At 33.9% G+C, this 25,873-nt stretch overlaps 1 protein-coding gene across 6 annotated transcripts in view; it reads left to right on the top strand.

Moving 5' to 3' along the window:
- The window catches only part of LOC145245905 (sperm flagellar protein 2-like), a 259,599-nt gene that overhangs the window by 182,818 nt on the left and 50,908 nt on the right, over positions 1-25,873 (top strand). For all 6 annotated transcript variants that reach the window (XM_080107644.1, XM_080107645.1, XM_080107641.1 and 3 more), the window contains 3 exons: positions 6,862-7,030; positions 23,351-23,537; positions 24,824-24,904. In XM_080107644.1, coding sequence (XP_079963770.1) covers positions 6,862-7,030; positions 23,351-23,537; positions 24,824-24,904 — 437 coding nt within the window. The remainder of the gene's footprint in view (positions 1-6,861; positions 7,031-23,350; positions 23,538-24,823; positions 24,905-25,873) is intronic.

Here is a 25,873-nt window from a genome sequence, read left to right as displayed (position 1 = left end):
CTATTTTGGAGTTCATTTATTAGGTCCATTGCTCTCTCTGCTTCCTTATAAAGTTGGTTCTCTCTATAACTTTTAACAATTTCACACACCTGAGGCTATTCTCTATCTCTACAAATCTACTATTAGACCATGTATAGAGTACTGGTGTCTGATTTGGGCTGATGAATCTCTGTCCCATTTAAGGTTCTTGATAAGTGCAGAAGCGTGTCTGTCATTTTATTTCCTCCGACCCTTTCTTCTTCTCTGCAACCTCTCTCTCACAGACATGATGCTACTAGTCTCAGTCTTTTTCATAAATACTATTATGGCATGTGTTCTCCAGAAATGTATGATCTATTTCCTGCTTCCTTTGTTCCAGCTCGTTTTTCTATTTGGTTTAGTGATATCCAGTAATGCGGTTTTCATTGTAATACAGTTTCCTAGTTCAGTAGCTTCTTTCCAAAAACTTGTCGAACTTCCTTCTTGCTGACTGTTTTCCTCTTATCTATTGCTTTGATCTTTTCAAGACTAGAGTTATAGGCATCTTTTGTATTTTCAATAATCATCTTTTGTTCTTGTTAGGTCCTTACATCAAGTGACTTCATATCTTGTCTAGAGTTATTTCTATAAAAAAATAGTAAATTATACAGATTGATAAAGAAAAGAAAACATTGTAGAATTTTCAAGGGTCCCGCTGCTGCTGCTAATAATAATAATAATGATAATAATGATAATAATAATAATAGTGTGACCAAGAGATAACTCACAAGAAACCGAATATTGTAATTGTGAACGAAAATATTAATGAATGCCAAATTATTGATGTGGCTTGCCAAAATGACAAACGACATCAACTTACCAAACAAAAAGAATGAGAAATTATGGAACTATCCAAAACTAAGGGTGGAGATTGCTAGATTGTGGAATAAGAAAACTTTTGACTCTTTGACTATGTTCACTAGCTTTGGGGTAAAACCCGTTCTTAAGTGAAAACAAAAACGGTGTAAAACATCATAACACTGTGAAGTTAAAAAAAAAAAAAAATAAATAAATAAATAAAAAAAAAAAAATAATAATAATAATAATAATTTCGAATTTATCTCAGAAAGCAGTCTTTGTTTCGATATAAATGTATAATTCTGTTTGTCAATTCAAATTTAATGAAAATCCTCTAAAAATGAATGCAAAAATAACCAGACGGGAGACTGGCGGAATTTGTTACTTGACTGAAAAGAGGAACTCTTTTTTTATACTTTTTTGGCAAAGACAGGCAGAATGTTTGCGTATGTGTATACATATATACATGCGCGTAAGTTTGTACTAGAAAGGACTGCTACCCCCACCCCCTCCTTACCCTTACCCTCTACTGAGCAACGACCTGGCATTTAACTCAAGACAGGAGCCGAGAGAGGGTTAGGGATTAGCACACTCGTGACAGAAAACTCTTTTAAAGAAACCACGAAATGTGAGTTTATGTCTTTTTTTTTTAAAAAGACAAACAAAAAAAGTTAAATGTTACTTCGAATTTATCTCAGAAAGCAGTCTTTGTTTCGATATAAACGTATAATTCTGTTTGTCAATTCAAATTTAATGAAAATCCTCTAAAAATGAATGCAAAAATAACCAGACGGGCGACAGGCGAATTATCTAGTTAAATGTTAGCTCGAATTTATAACAGAAACCAGTCTTTTTACCGATATTGATGTAGAAATTTGCCCCATCTTTGAAATAAGGAATTAAATACTACCACAGCGTGGGGAAAATTGCCGCCCTCCTCTTTTCCCATACAACATTTCCAGCGGCTAAGCAGTATGGTGTAAGGTAGACCTATCTTCAAACGCCCTCTTTCAGAGCATGACTTTCGACTTTTACTAAGTAGAATACTTATTTATTTATTTTATTTTTATTTATTTATTTATTTATTTATTTATTTTTTCATGTCCCATATGTATGTGTGATAGTTCACGATACCTCTTGTATACATGGGAGCTTTACACTATCCCTGCATCAGAACCACAGGTAAAACAATTCTGGGCTCGGTGTTGCCACAAACACCAAAATATGAAAAATGTCAATTACAAATAATCCAAACCATGGGACCCAGAAGAAAGATCTGGGTGTCATGACCGGCAGGTGCTCCTTCGGTAGCCAGCATGGGGGACCTGCTCATCATCCTGCGAATATTGGCCAATTTTCTAGTTTCAGAAACTCAAATGACATGGACGCTGAACAGGTATGTATAACCTCTAATTTCAGGGAACAAAATGATACCAGACACACACACCACAACCATAATAACCATCAAAATGAAAAAAGAACGAAGAAAGAAATGGACAACAAAAGAGAATAAACTCGTAATGGAATGCTATTATAGAAGTCATCCTAAATATAGATATGGAGGTTATCGGAAACGAAGGAAAGAACTATGGGACCTATCCAGTGACTACCATACGACAGAACAAAGAATTGCGGACCAAGCAAGACTGATACTCAAGAAAGGCTGGCTCTCTAAACTAAAACTAACAGAAATCCAGCGAAAAATAAATGATGAAACTGAACAATAAACATCCCCCAACGGAACCGCATGTAGAGCAACCCCACAAGTTGAAGCCTCACAAGTAAAAACACCAAAGGCCGAGAACCAACAAAGAACGAAGTCTACAAACATGGAAACCGAGAACAATGAAACAGAACTAACAGAGAATGAAGCAAATGAAATAAATAAAATAATACAGCTGATGAACGACGAAAAAACAAAGCTCCCATCGTTAAGGAACCAAGAGCAGAAAAAATTAAAAACAGAAACAGAGAAGGCTAACAAGTTCCCAACAAATATAATCAGACTTAAACAACCTCATTTACGCAGGCGCCAAAATGGTAAGTATGAATCTCAAATCAGAAAAACAACCGGGGACAAGCGGGCCGAAAAAACCTGGATGGGAAATAAGACTAGAAACCTAAATACACAAACATAAAAAAAGAAACCAAAATGATCAGCAGCAAGAAAGCAATGTGGAGAAAAAGGAATATTGGAAATGTAACTGACAGGGAGAGGCTAAACAAGAAACATGAAGAACAGGACCAAAAAAATAAAAGCAAAAGAAGCGAGATTGAGACGATATACATATAAATCTGAACAATGCAAACAAAACAGAACATTCGAAACTAATGAAAGCCAATTCCACCAAAATGTGAACGGAGGAAAACAAAAACAGAACAACCAAATCCGACAGAAACAAAACTCTACTGGAGTAAGATATGGGAAGAAGAGTTACAACAAATAGAAGAAGGAACAGTGAATGAAATCAACAATGAAACCTTAAAGAAAACCATAAGAAAAATGGCAAACTGTAGAGCACCAGGGCACAACAGGATACACGCATACTGGTTCAAAAAATTCATAACCTTAAAAGAAAGGCTAGCCCAAAACCTGAGAAGATGTATACAGGAAGCAAGCGTACCAGACTGGATGACAAAAGGTAGAACCACACTGCTACAGAAGGACACAGAGAAAGGAACCGTCCCTAGCAACTATAGGTCAATCACGTGCTTATCAACTATGTGGAAGATACTGACAGCACAACTGAGGGAACAAATTTACCACTCCCTGAATAACCTGGACTCATCCTCGAAGTAAAAAGGAGGAGAAAGAATTTAGCCATGGCATGGATCGACTACGACAAGATCCGCCAAGCATGGATAATAGAATGCCTAAAAATGTATAAAATACCAAGCGGGATCACCAACATAATAGAAAATGCAATGAAAATATGGAGACTGGAATGGACTGCTGATGGACAACACATAACAGAAATTAACATACAAAGAAGCATCTTCCAAGGAGACTCACTATCACCACTACTGTTCATCATAGCCATGATGCCCTTGAACAGTATTCTAAGAAAGTGCCAGGCCGGATAAAGTTCTCCAATACAGAGGAAAAAATGAACCACCTGATGTACGTGGACGATCTGAAACCTTTTGTAAGGACTGAAAAGGAGCTAGAGACACTAATTAACATTACCAGGATCTTCAGACAAGATATCCAAATGGAATTTGGAATGGAAAAGTGCGCACAACTAGTTATAAGAAAGGGAAAACTGGAAACGACAGAAGGCATTGAACTACCCAACCGAATGAGGGCACTAGGGGAACAAGATGACTATAAATACTTGGGAAGTCTGGAAGCGGACACCATCAGAGCAACAGAAATGAAAGAGAAAATTAGAAAGGAATACCTCAGGAGAACAAGAAAACTCCTGGAAACTAAATTATATAGTAGAAACCTAATAAAAGGTATAAATACATGGGCAGTATCACTAGTAAGATACTCTGGACCGTTTATAGGGTGGACTAAAGAAGAACTGAGACAACTCGAGACCAGAAAACCAGGAAACTCATGACCATGCATAATGCACTAAATCCAAAGGACGATATTGACAGACTCTACGTGAAAAGGAAAGACGGCGGGAGAGGACTGATCTGTATAGAAGACTGTGTGAAGGACACAAAAAAAGAACTAGAAAAATACATAATGCAAAACACTGAAAGGATAATTATAGCAGCGAGAGACACTGAAAAAAAAACAACAAAACAAAAAGACAAACGACAAAACAAGAAAACAACTCCACGGAAGATTCATAAGAATACAAAAGACGAGAATAATGAAAACACCTGGACATGAATGCGAAAAGGACATATAAACCGAGAAACTGAATCTCTAATAACTGCAGCACAAGATAACTTGATAAGAACCAACCATATCAAAGCAAGGATCGATAAGACACAAGAAAACAGCAAATGCAGACTATGTGGACAAAGAGACGAAACGATAAACCATATAGACAGTGAATGCAGCAAATTGGCCCAAAAGGAATACAAAAACAGGCATGACCAAGTGGGGAGGCGGTGCACTGGGAATTGTGCAAACAACTGCATTTTGAGCATACAGACAAATGGTACAAGCATAAATCCGCAACAGCACTCGAAAACGAGAACCACAAAATCCTATACAGACGGACAAACCCATCCAAGTAAGAAGACCAGATTTCATAATAATTAGCAAGAAAGAAAAATCCTGTCAAATCGTAGACTTTGCTGTCCCAGCTGACCACAGGGTGAGTATGAAAGAAAAGGAGAAACGAAACAAATACACAGAGCGTGACAGAGAATTAAAAGGGATTTGGATGATGAAGAAAATCAAAATAGTACCGATAATAGTAGGAGCACTAGGAACAATTCCGAAAAACTTCGAAAGAAGAATGTTAGAAATTGGAATCAGAGGAATAACTGCAAAAGTACAAGGCCTAACGCTAATGAAAACAACGGAAATATTAAGGAAAACCCTTGAATGCGGAGAATAATACAAGAAGACAATATAATGAATAAGCGTTACAGGAAATGAAGAACACCGAAGCTGCATATCTACAAGTTCTACACCCCCATCATGCATCCCCCCCCATTGTTTCATCACCGCTCCCCCCAATAAAAAAGTGATACAAAAGAGCTGAGAAGGGTCAAGAAGGACTGAAAGACAGAGGAGAGAGTGCTAGCCAGACCTCGGCTGGACAAGCGCAAAGAGAACTGTGACCTTGGGGAGGCTGAGTGCCACTCAAATTCCAGTGTAAACCAATGGCCGCTGACAGCGAGAAATCAATGGTAAGAGGCTGTTGCGATGATGCAAATTCATTTGCAAAAGCTATCGAAGGAGGTGGAGGGAGCTGGACGTCTGGGGAGACTTGTTGTCACTCAGCTTCCAGAGAACACCACAGGTTTCCAATCAGATCGTTTGTTGACTTGTGTGGAAGCTCCATGTGAGCAAATAATAATAATAATAATAATAATAATAATAATAATAATAATAATAATAATAATAATATACTAGCAGGACCTGTGGAAATACCACAAGGGACTCATTCATATGTAATATACTGATGTTGGTATTCTGTAGATGTTCGGTGTAAATGGAGACGCTCTGATATTATTGTAGCTTTTTTGTTAAAACGACAAAAGTATTTATGTAAGCTAGCACGAACGCCTGGCAAAGCCCGGTCGTAAAGTACGCTTAAATATGATATCTTAATTCTTGCAGATTTCGTATATATTATTATAGAGTTAATGTTCTATCCATTTTTATCTGTTATGAAGTTGCGATTTCAATATATATATATATATATATATATATATATATATATATATATATATGTATGTATGTATATATATATATATATATATATATATATATGTATGTATGTATATATATATATATATATATATATATATATATGTATGTATGTATATATATATATATATATATATATATATATATATATATATGTATGTATGTATATATATATATATATATATATATATATATATATATATATATATATATATATATATATCCATATGACTTGGGTACATTAGCTTGAATCGAGACCAAAATAAAAACTTATGAAAAAATATATATACATATATATAACTTGAGTTCCTTCAGCCATAATCGAAACCGAAACCAAAACTTATGAAGCATTCTTAATAAAATTATTTATAAAAAAAAAATCGATGATTAAAGTGCCTTCAGCTATAGTCGAAGCCGAAACCTAAACTTATCAAAAATTCTTGATAAAATTATTTAAGACAAGAAATAGAAGAAAATAACAATTAAACGACCCGGATGTAAGCATGGCACACAAAAGAACACACACGCTATCATATTAATATATAGATAATGATAATAATAGTATCTATCCATCCATCTATCTATCTATCTATCTATCTATCTATCTTTCAATCTATCTATCTATCTATCTTCTGATTTAAATATGTTCTTCTTCCAATTTAACTTTACTTATCTCAGACGTTTGATATTTCATGTTACAGGATTCCATTAATCACACCAACTAGTAGCCGGTACTTGTCTCCAGATGGAACCTCTCGTGTTGATGCGAAAAAGTGTTTAAAAGAGCTTGGAACAGATATTGCCGATAAAGAAATACTCGACATTTATCAGTCAGTCTTTGAACATGCACTTAATGAAGTAGTCAACTTGGTAAGAAAAACTATTTTCTTAATTACTTACATTTAATCAGAGACATTGATGAATTATTGTATGATACATCACTAATGTTTTTTTTTTTTTTTTGCTTTTTTTCATTTTCTGCCTCATCGACCAGAATTACAGGCATCATCTCTGGATTTTTTTATTCTCAGAATAGATAGATTTATAGTAATACACTGAAATTGTAAAGTCGGGTATTGCTGACCATATCTAGAAGGAAAAGTGAAACCATCTACCTTTATAGGACGAAGTAAAAATTATAGACAGACAGAACGATGGGAAGTAAGACGACTCAAAAAAGCAGCACATATGATGGGAGACAACCACTTACTAAGTAAACCTAGTATATAATTTAACACGATTTGAGAACCGTTAATAATAAATAAAAGAATATTCCAACTACCAGCAACAGGAATTATTTACTTATCTGCGACCATATGTAACTGTTTACCTCAAATAATATATATATATATATGTATATATATATATATATATATATATATATATATATATATAATCTTTTCTTCTTCTTCTTCTTCTTCTTCTTCTTCTTCTTTTACTCTCTTATTCTTTATTATATAAATAAAACAGTACATGTCTATGCGTGTAAATATCTAACAGGTAAACTCTTAAACTACTGGTCACATAACACTGATATTTTTACGCAATAATATTTTGGCACCAAGGATGGTTTATAGCAAATAATATCTTTGTTTACATGCATGAATAACGCGTACAGACATCGCAAATATACATGTAAAATGTACATTAACACCGAGCAGACATTTTTTTGCGGTTATGTGCATGCGCACAGAACACAGCATTAGGCTGCAACGCCAGATGTTTTGATTTTTTTTTTGTATTTGTAATAATAAAAAAGAATGAAATAATACGTAAATTTTACTCGCGGTTTTGGATTTGTAAGCCTGTATATCTTTTATATTTACTCATATTTACTTTATTTCAGGGGGTTGTAAATAACGTACGGAATACGAACCGTGCTGAAATAACATTTAAAAGCCATTCTTAATATGGGGAGGGGAAGGTATTTTTTAAACTAATCTGTAGTTTCACCTAACAATTTATTAAAAACTGGCATACGGAATATGGACCGTGCTGAAATAATAGCGTCATTATTTAGAAAGCCATTCTTAATATGGGAGGGTAGGGTAGGGTAAGTTTTTTTTACTATTCTTTACTTTCTCCTAAGAATCTAAAATTATTGTCTTAGTCATGAAGACTAAATAACCAAGTTGTTTTCACCAGACATTATCTCCTCCTTAAAAACAAATGGAAGGGAGGAAGAGATGAGGTCGCTGAAATGCTGCACCAGAACAGATACTACACTTTGATCTTAGCCAAAAAAGCCAAGTAAGCGTAATATAGTTTCCTACCAAGCATTATCTCCTCCTTAAAAAACAAAAACAAAACAAAGCAAAGATACAAAATAATCGACACAGAATATATTTTAAGAATGGGGGCGGGGGCCCGGAAATGGCTGAAGCAGTTTACGACCTCAAATTTTCTTTATTTTTATTTATTTTTAAGTGATGGGGTGATATGGAATCAGTCCTGGAAATGGTTGAAGCAATTTACGAATTCATACTTACTTTATTTCATACTAGCGGGGGTACCCGGCGTTGCTCGGGTGTTTCGAGGTGTGTGTGGTTTTGGGTAAATCAAAACAAAAGAATAATAAAAAATTGTTGCCCGTGTGTTTTGTTTCCGGGGTGGGGTGGGGTGGGGAGTTTAAAAAATGCAATTGGCCAAAAAAGAAAAGAAAAGAAGAAAAAAAAGAAAAAAAGAACAAAAAAGAAGAAAAAGAACAAAAAGAAGAAAGGAAAAAAGAAGAAAAAGAAGAAGAAGGAAGAAAAAGAAGAAGGAAAGAAAAAGAAGGGAAAAAGGAAAAAAGAATTTAAAAAAAGACAAACAGAAAGAAAGATAGCGTCTGAAATGAAAACATGCTTATTTTATGCTAGTATTTAATGTATTTATTTATTTGTCTTTTGTTTTGTTTATGCAAAAGATTTATCCACATAAAGTAATTTTTTGTCTGCAATAATAGATTTTTTTAACCATATGAATGTTAGGTGTAAGTAGTACACCGGTTTTTTTATTTGTTGTTGTTAATTAAACATGTGTGTATGCATCGCTGTCATAGTGGCTTTCTTCCAAATCCAATGTCGTCTGCCTCAATTTACAGAGCGTTTTTTTAATTGGGCTAATGAAACTTCGAGAAATTCAATGTGTAAAAATAAATAATGAAAAGAAGAAGTCACCTCTCCCCTTTAAAAAGTCCAGTAAACATAACATAAGAAAAAACATAATAAAAGGAATAAATAGGCGAGTAATTGGTTGAAAAATTGATGAACGGTCGCGGCTTACACCAATGATTGCCGGTGTCGCATGATCCAAGCTTGAATGGAAATCACGGTAAATTGGGGGAAGAAAAAAGCAAAGAAAAGGAAGAAGTCCATATACTTGTAAATCGGCTGCATATAAAACTGCATTTACCTGAATGTTGGCTGGGAATTGTTAATCGAGGAGGTTATGTCGATAAAGGAATGAACGCGATATAAATACAGTTGGATACGCAATTAATAGTTGCAGACGGATAGAGTTAGATGTAAAATCTGGAATCCAATGTTAGTTCGTTTCGTGTTTTTGTGTATTTAATAAACGCGATTGTTTCTGAATGCGGCGGAGAACGGATTTCTGCAAGAGAACTGAACTGTATTCACCTGAATGTTGGCTGGGTAATGTTAATTGATGAGGCTATGTCGAAAAAGAAAGGAACGTGGCATAAATACAGTTGGGAATCCAATGGTAGTTGGTTTCGTTTGTTTAATTATGTAATAAACGCGATTTTCTCTGTGTAAACTGTATTTTTAATGCGGAGGAGAACGGATTTCAGTAAGAGAGCGTTGTGATAGACTGCTATTAAATTAAGCAAAGTAAAATGGAACGTGGGCTAAGAATGTATGATGAAAAAACGAAAAAAACTAAAAAAAAAAAAAAAAAGGAAAAAAAGACGGCATCAGTAACCCTTCGGTCCATTTACTCCCCCCCCATGTAAATAAAATAAACAAAGAAGTAAAGTAAAAAACGAAAAAAAAAAAAAACGAAAATAAAATGGCATCAGTAACCCTTTTTGTTCGTTAACCCCCCCCCCCATATAAATAAAATTTTAAAAATTTAAAAAATTAAAAAAAGAAATGGAAGAAATGGCATAAGTAAACATTGGATTCGATGTAATCGAAAGTTGCGTTTCAACCGACGGAAAAATGCAAATCCGTTTTTTTAAAGCAACTACGAACTTATTTACGAGGGGCGTCGTGCAATAAGTAATGCCCCTAACCCACTTCCAGTTGTCTGATCTAGCTGAAACTTTGTATGATTTATATCTCTACGGGTTATGTGGCAAATTACAGCTCTGAACTAATTGTGGTTTCTGTTTCATAGGTGTTTGAACTGAGTCAGATGTGAAATGGAGCCTGTTGAATGTCGAGCAGTGATCCAGTTTTTGTATTTGAAAGGACGCACATCACAGGAGACTTTTGATGAAATGAAAGAAACTTGTGGTGATAATGCCCCATTATATGACCTTGTAAAACTCTGGCATCGTGAATTCAAACATGGTCGGAAGTCTGTTACGAAATCCTCTCCCATCCCCCCTACTCTCCTGACCTTAAATTAACTCTGACTTTCACCTCTTCCCAGCCATAAAGTTGTTTTTGAAAGGAAAGCGTTTCCCAGATGATGCAGCCTTGATTTCTAAAGTCACGTCGTGGTTGGAGGACCAACCTGGGGTGTTCTATAAAAACGGTCTCCAGAGCTGCCTCAAACGATGGGAGAAATGCATAAGTCTGGGTGGTTCCTATGTAGAGAAAAACTAATAACTGTGCCAAGTTTCGTTGCTCTACTCCTATGGGAAGTGGGTCAGGGGTATTACTTATTGCACACCCCTCGTAAAGTAAGGATATAACAATCACCAAAGTTAAGCAACATTGAGGATTGCCTAATCACTAACCAAGACAATGTTTTTATGTATTAATTTGGAAATCCTAATGATCCATCTTCTAAAAATCATTTTAATTTTCTTAAAATTATGGTAGCCTTGGTGGGAAGAGAAATTATTTCTTATATGTTGTACAATACCTTTCGAAGGTATGTTAAATTGTTTCACATACGTATTTAAATTACCCGTCCGAGAGTGGATAAAATTATTTGAAATATGTGTTGTACATTATCTGTTCTTGCAAAGGTAAAATTATTTTATATATGTGCTGTAAATTACCTAACCTAGGGAAGGTACAATTATTTCATACATGTGTAATACCCATCCTAGGGTAGGTAAAATATTCTTTTGCTCGAAATTGAAAATGATACATAGACATTAAAAATTTCTCTATCCAAAGAATATGAAATATGTTCGAAATCAACTTCAATTTTCTCATTGTTTATACAGTCCCGAGGAGCACCGGGTAGCCCTGCTAGTTAGTAATAAATAGTGATATTTACAACTAGAAATAAAAATAGGTTTAAGAATCTCAAAATACGTACTAGAACTGTCCGTGAAGACCCATAATGCTGTGGTTAGGGTACTTGGTAAAAAGCAGTTGTAAAAGTGATATTCTCCTGTGACCGAAAATACAATATGGGTTACTTAGGACCCTTATCATGCCATAATGAAACAAGAGCATGCTACTTCTGTGAAGTAAATAAAGGGTTCCGTTCGAAACTCTGTCCAAATTCCCGAGTTCGACAAGATACACATGAAAAAAGTCGGAGGTTACATCGACCGAAACGTTGTGAAAATGACACATAAGATGAGAACGGTAGTTTGATGAATCTAAATAATATGGATAACACACAAGTTGATTCGACCTTGAAATAATATTAATTTCGTGGAAATACATCTCTTCTCATTTAAGAGTTGCTTCTCATTGGGGAATGTAGAGTCTGCATTGCTTGTTTCCTCACCAAAGCCTAAACTGAAACTGATTAGTCAACTTCAAATCCTTTCTCTGTCATATGTTATTAGCAGTGACCCATGTGCATGCTCATAATGACCCGACAAGAAAGACAAGAAAACTGTAGATTTCTTACAAGCTGAAATAATAATCAAATGAGTGTTCATTCGGTATCTTTTGTTATAAAGTTAAAGTTTGACATGATGTGTTTCTGAATTTTTCACATGAGGATTAATAATTCATATTATTTGGATTATTCAGACTATGTTCTCAGCTTCAGTACTATTTTCTCAACGTTCCGGTCGACGTAACCTCCGACCTTCTTCAGATGAGTCTTTTCAAATTCAGGAATCTTTCTGTTAAACTCGGGAATCTGCATGAAATATCAAACAGAATGCTTTATTTAATCCACGGGGGTAGCATTCTCTTGTTCCATCAGCCATGACTGAGTAGAATTCATTAGTAATTCACAATTGTATTTTGAGTATGGTCATTGCAAGTTTCCGTGGCATAATGGATAAAGTACTTGGTAAAAATCAGTTGTAAGTTACACTTTTCAGGTGATTGAATGTGTGGGTGACACTCAAAATACAATTGCAAATTACTTAGGACTTCTACCCGGTCATGTCTGATGGAACGAGAGCATGCTACCCCCATGGATTAAATAAAGGGTTCTGTTCGAAATTCCATGTAGATTCCTGAGTTTCACAGAAATATTCCCGAGTTCGACAAAATACATCTAAAAAAGGGTTGGATATTATAGCGACCAAAACGTTGTGAAAATAACACTCAATACGAATTATATATACGTATTCGAAATGTATACCTTAGTGCTGATGGCATACTTAAATCAGTTGAACAAGGTTGCTAATTACCCTGGCATACTATGTCATTGTTATGCCACACATCTAGGCAGGAAAAGCTGCTAGAAGCAGCTTTCCTGCCTTGACAGAGTTCAAAATAGACTTCGTAGCCCAATGAGGGATTTTTTCTCTTCTCTGCAGCCTCTTTCCCACAGAAGAGACGTTATGCACTTCTTTACTTTATCATTATTTTCATGGTAAGTGCTCATCTGAGCTCCAATCTAAGGTCCCTTCTTGCCAAACTTACACAAGAAACACTTGTCTAGCTGAAATCACTATCACTCTTTATCTGTACCTAAACCTAAGCATAGATTCCATGAACAAAGCTCCTTTCTTAGAACTGCACGCCTGTGGAACTGTTTCCAGTTTCCCTGCATTCCAACTGATTACAATATGGTTGTCTTCGAGTCCAATGTGAACAAATTTTTGATGACCCATCCCTTTAAGTAATCTAATTTACCAAATTTCCACTACTAACAATTACTACGATATCGTCCCATTGACTACTGTACACTCATTAACCCTTATCCTCGAGTGGCCTCCATGCCTTAATAAGTGGTGAATCCTTTGTAAAAAAAAAAAAAATCTGCTGACTGATGCCTGTTTTTAGTTTCTGCAATTGTTTGTGGATTGTTCTGGAGCATACGGTTATCTTTACAAAAGCGTTGATTCTGACTGGAGCATCCGCACAGATGATCTAGTGTTCAGCATTGCATGTTTCTTCACCAAAGTTAAACTGCAACTGATTATTACCTTCAAATCCGTTCTATGGCATATAATAAAACTCGTCAGATACATTTTCTGTACATGAGGCCACAGCCGACCACATGAATAGACCTCTTAAATCGTACATAAGTCATCTTCTGTATTTAGCAAATCATATATCTCTACTTAACTCCAAAAGCATATTACTGCTAAGCTATATACAGCATTGTAATGCTTACAGTACCTTATAAATTTTTTGTTGTATTCGTCAATATCAAATTTCTTTGTTTCTCAGCAATTTCACATATTGATAACTACTGGATTGGATCTTCATGATATTTTTAGCAAAAATTTATCTTTGGATAAAAAATAACTTATGATTAAATCATATTGAAACTCTGATTCTGATCATATCATCGCAGTTAAGCAACATTGAGCTTAGATGGGTGACCTGTGGGAATCATCAGATGCCATCAGTTTAGAAATGGAAGTGATTGTAAAGTTACTTTATCTAATAACCTTGCGTAAATGTATGAACTCATCTTTTTCCTTCCCCCTGAATATAACTGAAATAGTAGGGTAAATTACACTTTAAAGCCTCTAGGACGATAAGTCTAAAAGAAGAAAAACTCTGAAATAACGCCAGTGCTTCTCTTAAAATTGCTTTGGGTTATTTTGGAGTCCTCCTCATCACTGCATTTAAGTAATGGCAATCCAGTGAAAACTTACTTGTTTATGGAAATGATGAAGAAAGCGAATCCAAATGAAAGGGAGAATGAAAGAGAGTAAGCTATAGAAGGTATTTGCTTTTTAGCGTTCGTTGAAATCGATTTGCGTTTCAGCTGCCACAAAATAAGGTTGAGATTGTGCAACTTTTTCTTCATAATAAACTAATTTTTGATCAGATATCCTTTCTAAGTATATTCATTGTTCCCTGAAAATAAGGAAAGATCATTTAAACATTTTCAAATCTACATGTACTGTGTAATTACTTTTGAAAAACATGATTTTTGTCGATTTAAATTGCTATTTTCTTTTTCTAATTTTTGATTTATCTATCAGGCTCGTTAGGCAATACTCATATTTCATTGTAACCTTTGATACAACTAGCTGTTCGTATCCGGTGTTGCTCGGGATTCCTTTTACTTTAATTTCTGTTTCACTTTTAAAAAAACATGCTATTTTTTTTTCTACTAAATTATTAATTAATTTTTCAAAAAAATTTCGAAAGTTAATTCGTTCATTAAATTATTAAATGAACAAAATTATTGTAAACTATAATAAAGTTTATTAAATTAATGCTATTTTAATCTCTATAGAACGGCTTTAAAATATTTTATAATTTCGCAGAAACATGAAATAATCACTACGTCGTCCAATTAAAATTATTATTTAACTAAATGTCCGGAACCAGTGATTATTTTTAATTGATATTTTAATTGCATAAAAATGACTTTCTAATTTTGTATGACCACAAAATAACGACCACACAAGATAGAATAAACTTTTTGCTCAGAATGGATTGGGTAAATGCTTAAACTACTTCGTACATGATTTAAAATAAGAGGATTAAATATACACAGACTGCCTTCCTTTTGTTTGTTTTCAGCATATATCGGATAAATATGTAACCCATCTATAATATAAATCTCACCGGTCTGTTCAAACGTATGTATGTATGTATGTATGTATGTATGTATGTATGTATGCCTAAAACTTTCAACAGAGGCGACGGATTTTCACGAGATCGGTATCGTTTTGAAGCTCGACATCTCGGACGACAAATATCGAAAAATTGGACAAAAATATTCATTCTTTCACCCTCTACTGGACAGTTTTTTACAAGGAGGAATCAATTTTTTGTGAGCCATTATTGCAAATCATCATATCGGTTGGATTGACTTTGCCTAATTTTAATGTTCCGCTCTTCCGGTCGCGTCATGGAGTAGCGGTAAGATGTCAGATTTTCTTTCACTTTCTTTTATGCCTTCGCATCACGGGTTCGAGCCTGCCTGCCTGCCTACTACCACTTTTTTTTTTTTTTTGCTCAACACACACCTCCAAACACTCGGGCAACGCCGGGCACCCAGGCTAATCTACTACATGATTTGAAAAAGCTGGATTAAATAAAATCAAAGTAACTACCATGACAGTTATTTTTAATAACACATCCAATAAATGTTTAAGCCATATAATTTAAAAGAGAAGTATTTAAAAAAACAAGAAGTAACCACCATGTCAAGTACAATTGTCCTACGATTTCTTTCCATTTTTATTAAATACTAGCAGGGAGATCTGACGCTGCCGGGGATTGAATGAGGATCAACGAATGTTCCACATTTCCAATATTTTTATTGTCATTGAAATCGGTTAAATCGATCATTTTTCAATACTATTGATTGATTTCACCATCCACCACAGCGTATCAGAAGGAAGCATCACATGCTTCCCCATACTGATTGAGTTCAAAATACATTGTAGTATACATTGCACTGTAGAGAACCTACTGTTGGTTTTATAAAATTACTAGCAAAGATACCCGTGCTTTGCGTGGAGCCTTGTTGTAGGCTCTGGTGCAGTAACATATCGGATATATTATTAAAGATAACTGACATGGTGGTTACTTTGATTTTATTTAATCCAGCATTTTCAAATTATATAGTAGATTGTTTAGACATTTATACGATATATGCTGAAAAGAAACAAAATGAAGGCAGTCTGAGTATATTTGATTCCCTTATTTTAAATCATGTACGAAGTGGTTTAAACATTTATCCAAAGCGGATACTCAAACATACAGCAAAGTTCCGACCATTTGATTTTGACCTTGAAAAATAGTGTGTACCATCTCTAGGTCAGAGACCTCATCATTTCAGGTTTGGTCATGTCTAGTAGTGTGGTCTGTAGTAGAGTATATATGTATAGGCTATGACCTTGACCTTTGACCTTAAAAAATGGTGTGCACTATCCCTAGGTGAGGGATCATAATCATACCAGGTTTGGTCATGATCGGTCCAGTGATGTGGGCTGTAGGAGAGTTGTATACATACACACCCTAACATTTTATATTTATAAATTTTATATAATGGCTTGAATTAAAATTAAAATTGCAAAAGTCAAGTATTATGGTTCAGTTGTGCTGTAAATTTGAATGGATCCTTGTCTTATCAGATAGCATACTGTTGATTTTATACCTTTGCCCCTTCTGCTTATGCGGTAATAAAACTTCTCAAATGCATTTGAGATGTTAGGCTGTACAAGGGTGTTAACTTTTGTTAAAATCGGACTGTAACCTTTTAAATCAGACTTTTTCGACTTATGATACTTTTTGGGAGCATTCTGAAACAAAAATCAATCTAAGAACACTCCCAGACCCATTTGTACATTTGTGTGAAATTTCAAAAAATTCACCCAGCCCTTTTGGAGTACATAAGAAACTCTCTTTTTCTCTTTCTCCCTCTCTCACTCTCTCTATCTTACATATACACACACATACACACAAAGTACCTTTTATATATAAGTAGAGATTATATTTTATTGTAAATTGTGTTGTAGCTATCACTAGACATCGCATCCCTATTATGTGACCTAGCATCATCCCTCCTCTTTTGATGAGAAGCGTTAGGCTTCAAACTATTGTGACGATAGTTGAAGTATATCAATATCGTATTAATAAAAAACAAATAAATTTAATGATTAAAAATCTAAAAACGCGTGACAAGTAAGCCGTTACCATAGCAACAACGGCGATATCTAAGAGTGAAATAAAAAAAAAGAAGGAAAGAAAAACGCTGATATATTTAAAATTCAGAAAAAACGTATTCAGCGTCTCTTTCGGAAAAGGCTAGCCGTTAAGAATTTTAAATGCCAAATTAGTTACAGACAGGTGTCCGAAGAAGAAAGACGTCTGAACTCCGCTGATAAAATGAACATCACGAGAAATACAGGAATTGTATATCGTCGTTGTTCTTCAGCGTAAAACAAAGGTTGGTTCATCTTTCACTATTTCCATTTGTAAATAGTAAAGGAAATATCGGATCTCTTTAAGAGGACTATTAAAAATACGAAAATTCAAATTTCGTTAGTGCTTGACAAAAAGAAATTTCATCGTATGAAAGAAAGAAATAAACAAAACACTATAAACAAATGGCGAATCAACCATTAAGAGACATAAAAAGCAAAATCAATAGTAAAAGGGGAATAACTCTATAAACCTTCTTTCTGGTTGTGAATCCGTTTTGATTTGTTGTTGAGAGCTCAAGAAAAAAAAAGAAATAAGCCTTATGAACTGAAATATTATTGTCATTTTTTTTTTTTTTAATTTGTATATATTACCCGTTGATTCTTTGATTCTGTTCATTAAAATAATACAAAAAAAAGAAATATATATATATATATATATATATATATATATATACACACACACACATGTTGAATTAATTATCTCTTTATGTCCAAAATATATGCCGAGACTTTTCCAACCCACATTCTATTGCAGCGATGATTAGCTGATGGCTAAGAAAAACCTATCCATCTATCTAAATATATTTTATACAACACACAAGCCTATAGACTGTATTTAAACCAGAGAATAGAGCGGATAATTGTTATCCTCCTTTTGATGCTCTTTTTTTTTGGTGGAGGAAGTTGATGAAATACGGGCTGGTGCGTACCCCTCTGCAGCGAACTTCCACGCGATCTGGGATAAACATTCCTTTTTTTTAGTTAATTTATAAAAAAAGAAGATAACCTCAGAATTTTACTTATCCTACATCCCTAATTGATGTATCATCTTTATTGAATAAATCTATATGCATTAGCATATATTTTTTATATTGTCGTTTTCTTTTTTTATTGATACTTTATATAAATTCCCAAACAATTTGTTGAGTTTTGCATTATCCCGATAAGTCTCCTCTGAAAGAATCGATCTTATTCTTATTCTTTTAACTTATATATATATATATATATATATATATATATATATATATATATATATATATATATATATATATATATATGTGTGTGTGTGTGTGTGTGTGTGTGTGTGTGTCTGTGTGTGTCTGTGTGTATGTATGTATGTATGTATGTACGTATGCATGTATGTATGTATATGTATGTATTAACGTGAAAAGCGAACTAATTTTCCAATGCAAACATAAGGCAAAATACAAATACAGCAACTTTAAAATTACTTAGCTTCAATTAAATCTCATAAACTACCTAATCATCAACTTGAAATAACTCTCACATTTCACATAACATCGATAAGCTAATTTCTGAGAAATTACCCTTATTTTTCCCTTTACTATTTAATTTCTTGGTTCCTCGATAAGGTAATATTCATCCTCTGTTTTCCTTTAATTTTTTCTAGCCTTCTTTAAATTTTGTATATTTAATCATAAACTTAAAATAAATCCTTAGACTCTCCCAAACATTATAAAAATAAGGTTTAATATATAATTACCATTTGTTTAATTATTTTTACATTATAACTACTGTTAACTTTATTATATTAACTTTTAGATTATTAGTTTATTATTATCTTTATTATTATTTTATTATTTTATTATTATTCAATTATTTTTTATTATTGTTATTATTATTATTATCATTTTTAGATATTTATTTATTATTATTATTTTATTTCTTTTTATGATTTGAAGATATTCGGTAGAAATAAAAGGAAATGGAGAGACTGGTAGCGCTCATAGGGACATAGTCGGAAGACATCAGGATAGAGTTTGGGATCAGTAAATGTCTGGTGCTGGTGATGAAAAGGGGAGTAAAGGTTCATTTGAATGGAATAGTGTTGCCAAATGGAGAAATCATGAAAGAAATAGAAGATTCAGGGTATAAGTATTTCGGAGTGTTGGAGGGTGTAAGCATCATGAACAGAGAAATGAAGGAGAAAGTCAGGAAGGAGTATCTTAGAAGAGTGAAACTAATTGCGAAGTCAAAATCATATGGAGGAAACCTAATGAAAGCGATGAATGCATGAGCAGTCAGTGTTTTGAGATACAGTGCGAGAATTTTAGAATGGTCTGACAAGGATTTGCATGCCATAGATATCAAAACAAGAAAAGTTTTAGAAATGTTTGGTATATTCCACATTCGAAGTAGCGTAGCGAGGCTGTATCAAAAGAGGAAAGACAGTGGGACAGGGTTGAAAAGTGTAAAAGTTTGTGTTAGAACTGAGGAGATGTCATTGAAGGAGCATGTGGTTAGAAGTGAGGAGTGGATGCTTAAGGTTGTGGCCAATGAAATGAAGGTATGTGATATCAAGGCTGATTATGTGAAACGTATGGATAGAGAAAGGGCAGAGGAACTGGCTAGGAAAAAAATGCACGGAAGGTTCTTCCAGGATATAGCAGAAGTGGCTGATGAAAGATCATGGCAATGGCTTAGAGCTGGATATCTGGCTAAGAGTACTGAAGCTTTTGTTTGTGCAGCACAAGAGCATGCATTAGGAACACAATTGTTCAAAAAAATGGTTCTAGGAGAGTGCAGAATGCTGGATTTGTGGTAAGACATTAGAGTCAATTGTGCACCTTGCAGCAGGGTGTAGTAGATTAGCCCAGAGAGAGTACCGCAAAAGACATGATCGCATGGGACTCCGGTAAGATTGCGAGGTCTGTAAGAATGTTGGAGTGAAGTGTGCTGGAAAGTGATTTAAGGAGGTGCCTGATGAAGTGAGAACAAATAAAGATGGAAATGTAGAGGTATGGTGGGACTAAAGTGTCATAATGACCAAGCAATTGGAACATAATCGTCCGGATGTGGTCGTCATTGACAAGGTCTCAAAAAACTTGCAGATAGTAGACTTCTCAGTACCCTGGGACATGAATGTGAGAGAGAAGGAGAACAAGAAGTGGAGCAATTATGCTCTATTGGCCTTGGTTTGGAGCCGGGATTGAGGGAAATCCTCTGGAAATGAATTCCATCCCTTTTCAAGGAGACATTGATGAACGAAATCAGAATTATCATTATTATTATTTTAATTATTATAATAATTGCATTATTATTTATCATTATTTTTATTATTAATTTAGTTTTTACTTCTATTATTATTATTATTATCATCATCATCATCATCATCATCATCATCATCATCATCATCATATTCAGTATTCCAATGTTTTTAAGATTATGTCTATATATTAGCGCCTCATGCCCTTCTCTTCTTCTTTCTGTCTAGACAACATCCGGTCCACACACATCTAAATGAGCGCTTTTTGATGAATTGTTTCAAGGGCAACCTGCCTAGGTCACGAACACACAGCATTATTTCTCCTTTCTTTTTTTTCTCTTTTTCTTTTTTCCCCTTATCTTTCTTTTTTACTTCTGTTTCCGTTGTAATTTATTTCCGTTTTTGAAATCATGTTTTCCATTATTACTTAAAAGCACAAAGAAAAAAAAACGGCGATAAAAGTTTTTATGCCGCCTTAATTGTACATAAGTGAAAAAATTTAACGATTCGAAATAATCGTTATTCCTCAACTGCTTGCAATCGGATTTTTCTACAAACATGGATTACACATATTTTGGATTTTAATTTGAATCTATTTGTCAACAGTATAATTCTAGATTCTTCAGTATGAGAACATTGTCTCTTGTCATCATTTCATCTTGAAAATACTTACTCCATATCTTTTCATCCGGTTTTATAATCCTTTACTTGAAATTTATCTTTTTTTACTTTTCATTTTTTCACCATTTTATGAACTTTTTGCACTAAAAACTTTTTTTTGGGGGGGGGGGGGGTTATGACTACTTTTTATATAATACTGTTTCAATTAATGCCAGTACCAGCAAATCATAGCTTTACTATAATATTCATTTGCTAATATTTTTCCTCTGATGAGAGGCCCTGTCGGTGGGGCATTAGAATACGCCGACAGCCCTCCTGCAGAGGGTAAAAGTCCCTCAATGGGGGTCCTGGATATGACCTTAAACTACATCCAGTGGTGAGGCCCCAGCTTGTGGGCTTTGGGGAGTGTGGAGCCACCCTTTAATTACCATTGCTCCCAGGTCCACTCTGACCCAGAGTGGTAGTACCTGTTAGGGTCCCAACTATGGGTTAAATAGAAACCGACGTGAAAACAACAAATATATTCTATTAAAAAAAAAATTCTTCAAAATCTTTGGATTCGGCATTAAATAACCCGAAAAGGGTTGATATGCTGTAAAACAAAAACAACCAGCCAACCAACCAATCCTCCGATGAGAAGAACGCATTTCTTTGAAATTCCACATATTAAGGAAATTTCAATATATCTTATATAAGTATCCTATCAAACAATAAATTCATGTAAAATATAATTTACGATGTTAAATATGTGATATATATGTATATATATATATATATGTATATATATGTATATATATGTATATATATATATGTATATATGTATATATATATGTATATATATGTATATATATATATATATATATATATATATATATATATATATGAGAGAGAGAGAGCGAGAAAGAGAGAGAGAATGAATACCATAGAATATATAATAGGATATAAAGATTAAATTCTATATTCAATAATTCCATGGATAAACCTTAAAACATTTTCTTCTAAATTATTTGATTTTTTTAAAACTCATCCAGTTTGACATTTACTGGCGTTATTTTTTTAACTTGATTAATTAACTTTTTGCATAAATATATTTGTAACCCCTCACTGATGAAGCTCGGCTAGGACCCCTTTTTGTCTGGAAACTTGGCTCGGATCGTCAGGTTCTTCCCTGAGGGTTGTTACATTGAACCCTGTATGCTGAAAGCGAATATCGAAGCCGCAGGCTGAAAGCGAATATCGAAGCCGCAGGCAGAAAGAAAAACAGACACGTGAATTCTACTCTACAGAATTAATTCACAAATTTATGTACAATGTTTTTACAAATATCGTCAGTTCTTAGTAAGTTTTTCAAAGTTTCAATCTCTCTTCACAGACAGCGTCAGACGGGTCGAGGGGGCGGTGCGTCTTCAGGGAACGGCGGTTTACTCCGAGTTTCACGCACAAACTCCTTCGAAAACTGCTTCGAAATTGGCTAATTTCCGCGCGACATTCGTATTAATAGTGGTGTATGGTCGGGGTTGGAAGTCTCCTCAGTTAATCAGATCACGCGACGAAATCGGGAAACCCCAGATTTTGCGGGTGTGCAATTTACCAATTTTGTGATCTGAGATTTACAGATATATTAAAATCCCATGACGCTAAGGTCACCACCTATCACTCAGTCAGTACAATATATCTTTCTATCCTCACATTTCCTGTTGTTGAGGGTTTTTTTTTTTCAAATAACAAAATATCTCAGGTTTTCCAACCGAAAAAGCAAATATATCTATTTTGACAATGAATTAAAATATATATCTATATTTATCAACCCTAAATCCCCGGGGCACCTGCCGTTACCCGGGATCGGTCGAAAGCTATCTTAGCATAGTTATTCGGCCCTCCTCAGGCCCCTGTGGGGATATAAAGCTCCCTAATGAGAGGCAAATTGCTCCCTCAGGAGGTTGATTATTACGTCACAATTAATCGATAAAAAAAATCTACTTTTAATGTTTTGTGTGTGTGTGTGTATATATATATATATATATATATATATATATATATATATATATATATATATATATATATATATATATATTGTCTTACTCAGCTGACTAATTCAAGTTTCCGTATATTGATTCAGTCATCGTATCCATTTTATGTGTATTGAAGATGTTGGCGTTATAATCTAAATACTTTATAGATTAATGCTGAGCACACAGCCAGAGAAATTGAAGAAGAAGAGGAAAGGCTGAAGGAACTTGAAAAAGAGAACAACAAAAGTATAACTGCCGACAAAGGAAAGAAAGGCACGAAGAATAAAAAGCAAAGTGCTAGCGCTTCTTCAAAAAAGGGAAAGAAAGAGGAAGCAACACCTACTCCAACAAAGGGTATTTATAACTTATTGTTTTCATTGAATTATTGATTAGCTCACTTTCTCTTTATCCAACTCAACCTCTCTGACACTACGTGTCTATATTGCAGTCTTCTTCCTCTATTCGTTATCTGACGTCACCTCTAAGTCATCCTTGTTTTTCTTTTGATCTATTATCCTAATGTTTTTGTTTAGGTTAAAAATACCAAAGTGATTATATAACATTTTTAACGTAAATATTTTATCTCTCCAAAATATCTAATTCGTTTCGATAACATTCTTTTTGGCCACCCAAATATTTTTTCTATTCACAAGCATCCACAATCGCTCATGATTAGATGCCCGGCATTTTACAGAAGACCAATAATATAATAGTTTAAGTTCTATCCAAATTTCAACCATGACCTATTTTTTTAGGTCAAGATCAAAGAATAAAAGTCAAAGTTACATATAAAGCGTGATTTCATTGGCTACAATATGAGCCAAGCAGCGAATCTCAACGCAAAACAGAAGCAAAATCCTTGCCAAAGATGTGACTTTCACCTTTTCTATGAACTTCATCTTTGACCAAGATATTGGAAAATTAAATCAGTTCTAAGTTAAAACAAGATCGATATTTTGAACAAGCTTGATGATGATTGGTCAAGTGATGTGGGTGCTAGGCTGTGCACAAACAGTTACAACAGTGAAAAGATCAGCAGTTAAACACAAATCACGCAAGGTTTCTGAACATCACTAAAAAGGCACAGACTTGAAAAAAAAAAAAAAAAATGAACAAGCTTTCCATTGACTGACATTTCAAAATATTTTCTAATAACTGAGAGAAGAGTAATGAAACGGTCAACAACTATTGCAACATTTTTCATTCATCGTTTTTGATCAGAAAATTATTTGCAAATATTTTTTTAATATGAATTAAAGATAAACAAAAATTATTCGCAAATATTTTTTTTAATATGAATTTAAGATAAAAAAAAATAAATAAGAAAACAAAATTATTTGTTGTTTAACTTCATAAAAAAATCTATGATTAAAATTTTGCTTACATATTTTTGTAGTAAAAAGTCACAAAACTCTTAATTTCTTGATTTTTTTTTTTTTCGAACTGTTCAAATCTATTCATATCAACAAGTTACACATGTATTAATTTCTTCATCTATCATGCGAGGGCGAATCTTGTCCCATGTGCAATATTATATGAGGTATTATAGCTACAATATTTATCGATAACTTGATATAAGTCAGTAAAAGAAATGAATGTTTTATAATGCGCATGAAATGATTGAATTGTCTTAATTGTAGAAATCAGCGAAGAAGAAAGAATTCGACAAGAAATGAAAAAGAAAATAAAGCAAGAATTCTATTTTGCTCTTGAACAAGAAGGTAAGTCCACAATTCATTTATCATTCTATTAAGTAGTGTACACACTTCATCAAAAATGACAAAAAATTGCTTCACCAGTGTTCGCATTAATATTCATTTTTAAAAATTTCAGAGTTACGTAAGTAATTAAATTTTTCAGTTCTTGCCCAAATGTGGCAAGAGTACTCTATTTTTTCTTTTGATTCATTTTATTTCTGAGTACTTCTGTTTCCTTGGATTAAACCTCCATGGTCTTGAGCTGGTTTATCCATAATTTTCTTATTTTTTGTTGTTTTCCTTTAATATTTTCCTTATTTAATATCTCCTCTTTTTTTTTTCTAGTTCCCCATTCTTTCCTTCCTTTTTTTCTGTATTTGAATTTCTTTAATACTCTCTTTTCGTTTTTCTGCAACATATAATTCCCCTTAATTTTCCATTTTTTCCATTTTCCATTTCTAATCTAAATGTATTTGAAGTCGGTATTATATTTTTCCCCTTATTTTTGTAAAATGCCGGCCTTTTCTCCTCTTCTGATGAAAATCATTTCACTTCGAAATGCCATGGCTTAAAGTGGTTCCCCTCTTTTCCCTTTCTTTAACTCTTATTGAATTGTAACTTTACTTTTTATCTGTTTAACTTATTATTATACTAGCAGTTCAGCCCGGCTTTGCTTGGGCCCTATGTACTGTTCATAACTTGCCCTATGTGTGAATACACTTTATGTAAAATTTCAAATGTTTAGACACAAAATTGTCTAAGTAATTTGGTAGAGACCGCAGAGGTAAATTTTTTTAACTTTGATCTCAATTTTGACCTCTTAACATTTATTGTTTTGGTCTCAAGTCAAAAAACAAAAATGTTTGACCCATGTCCAAGGTACCTAAATCTAAAATTTCAAGTCTTTAGGCCAAAAATTGGCGGAGGAGTTTGATAGAATCTGCAACGGTCAACTCTTTCAACTTTGACCTTTTGGCAGCCAAATTTTCGCCC

Source organism: Euprymna scolopes, chromosome 23 (assembly GCF_053919585.1).
Source record: "Euprymna scolopes isolate OS-2025 chromosome 23, ASM5391958v1, whole genome shotgun sequence".
In the NCBI taxonomy this organism is placed as follows: Eukaryota; Metazoa; Mollusca; class Cephalopoda; order Sepiida; family Sepiolidae; genus Euprymna; species Euprymna scolopes.
The sequence above is the reverse complement of the archived record's forward strand: the minus strand, read 5'-3'. Positions and strand labels throughout refer to the sequence as shown.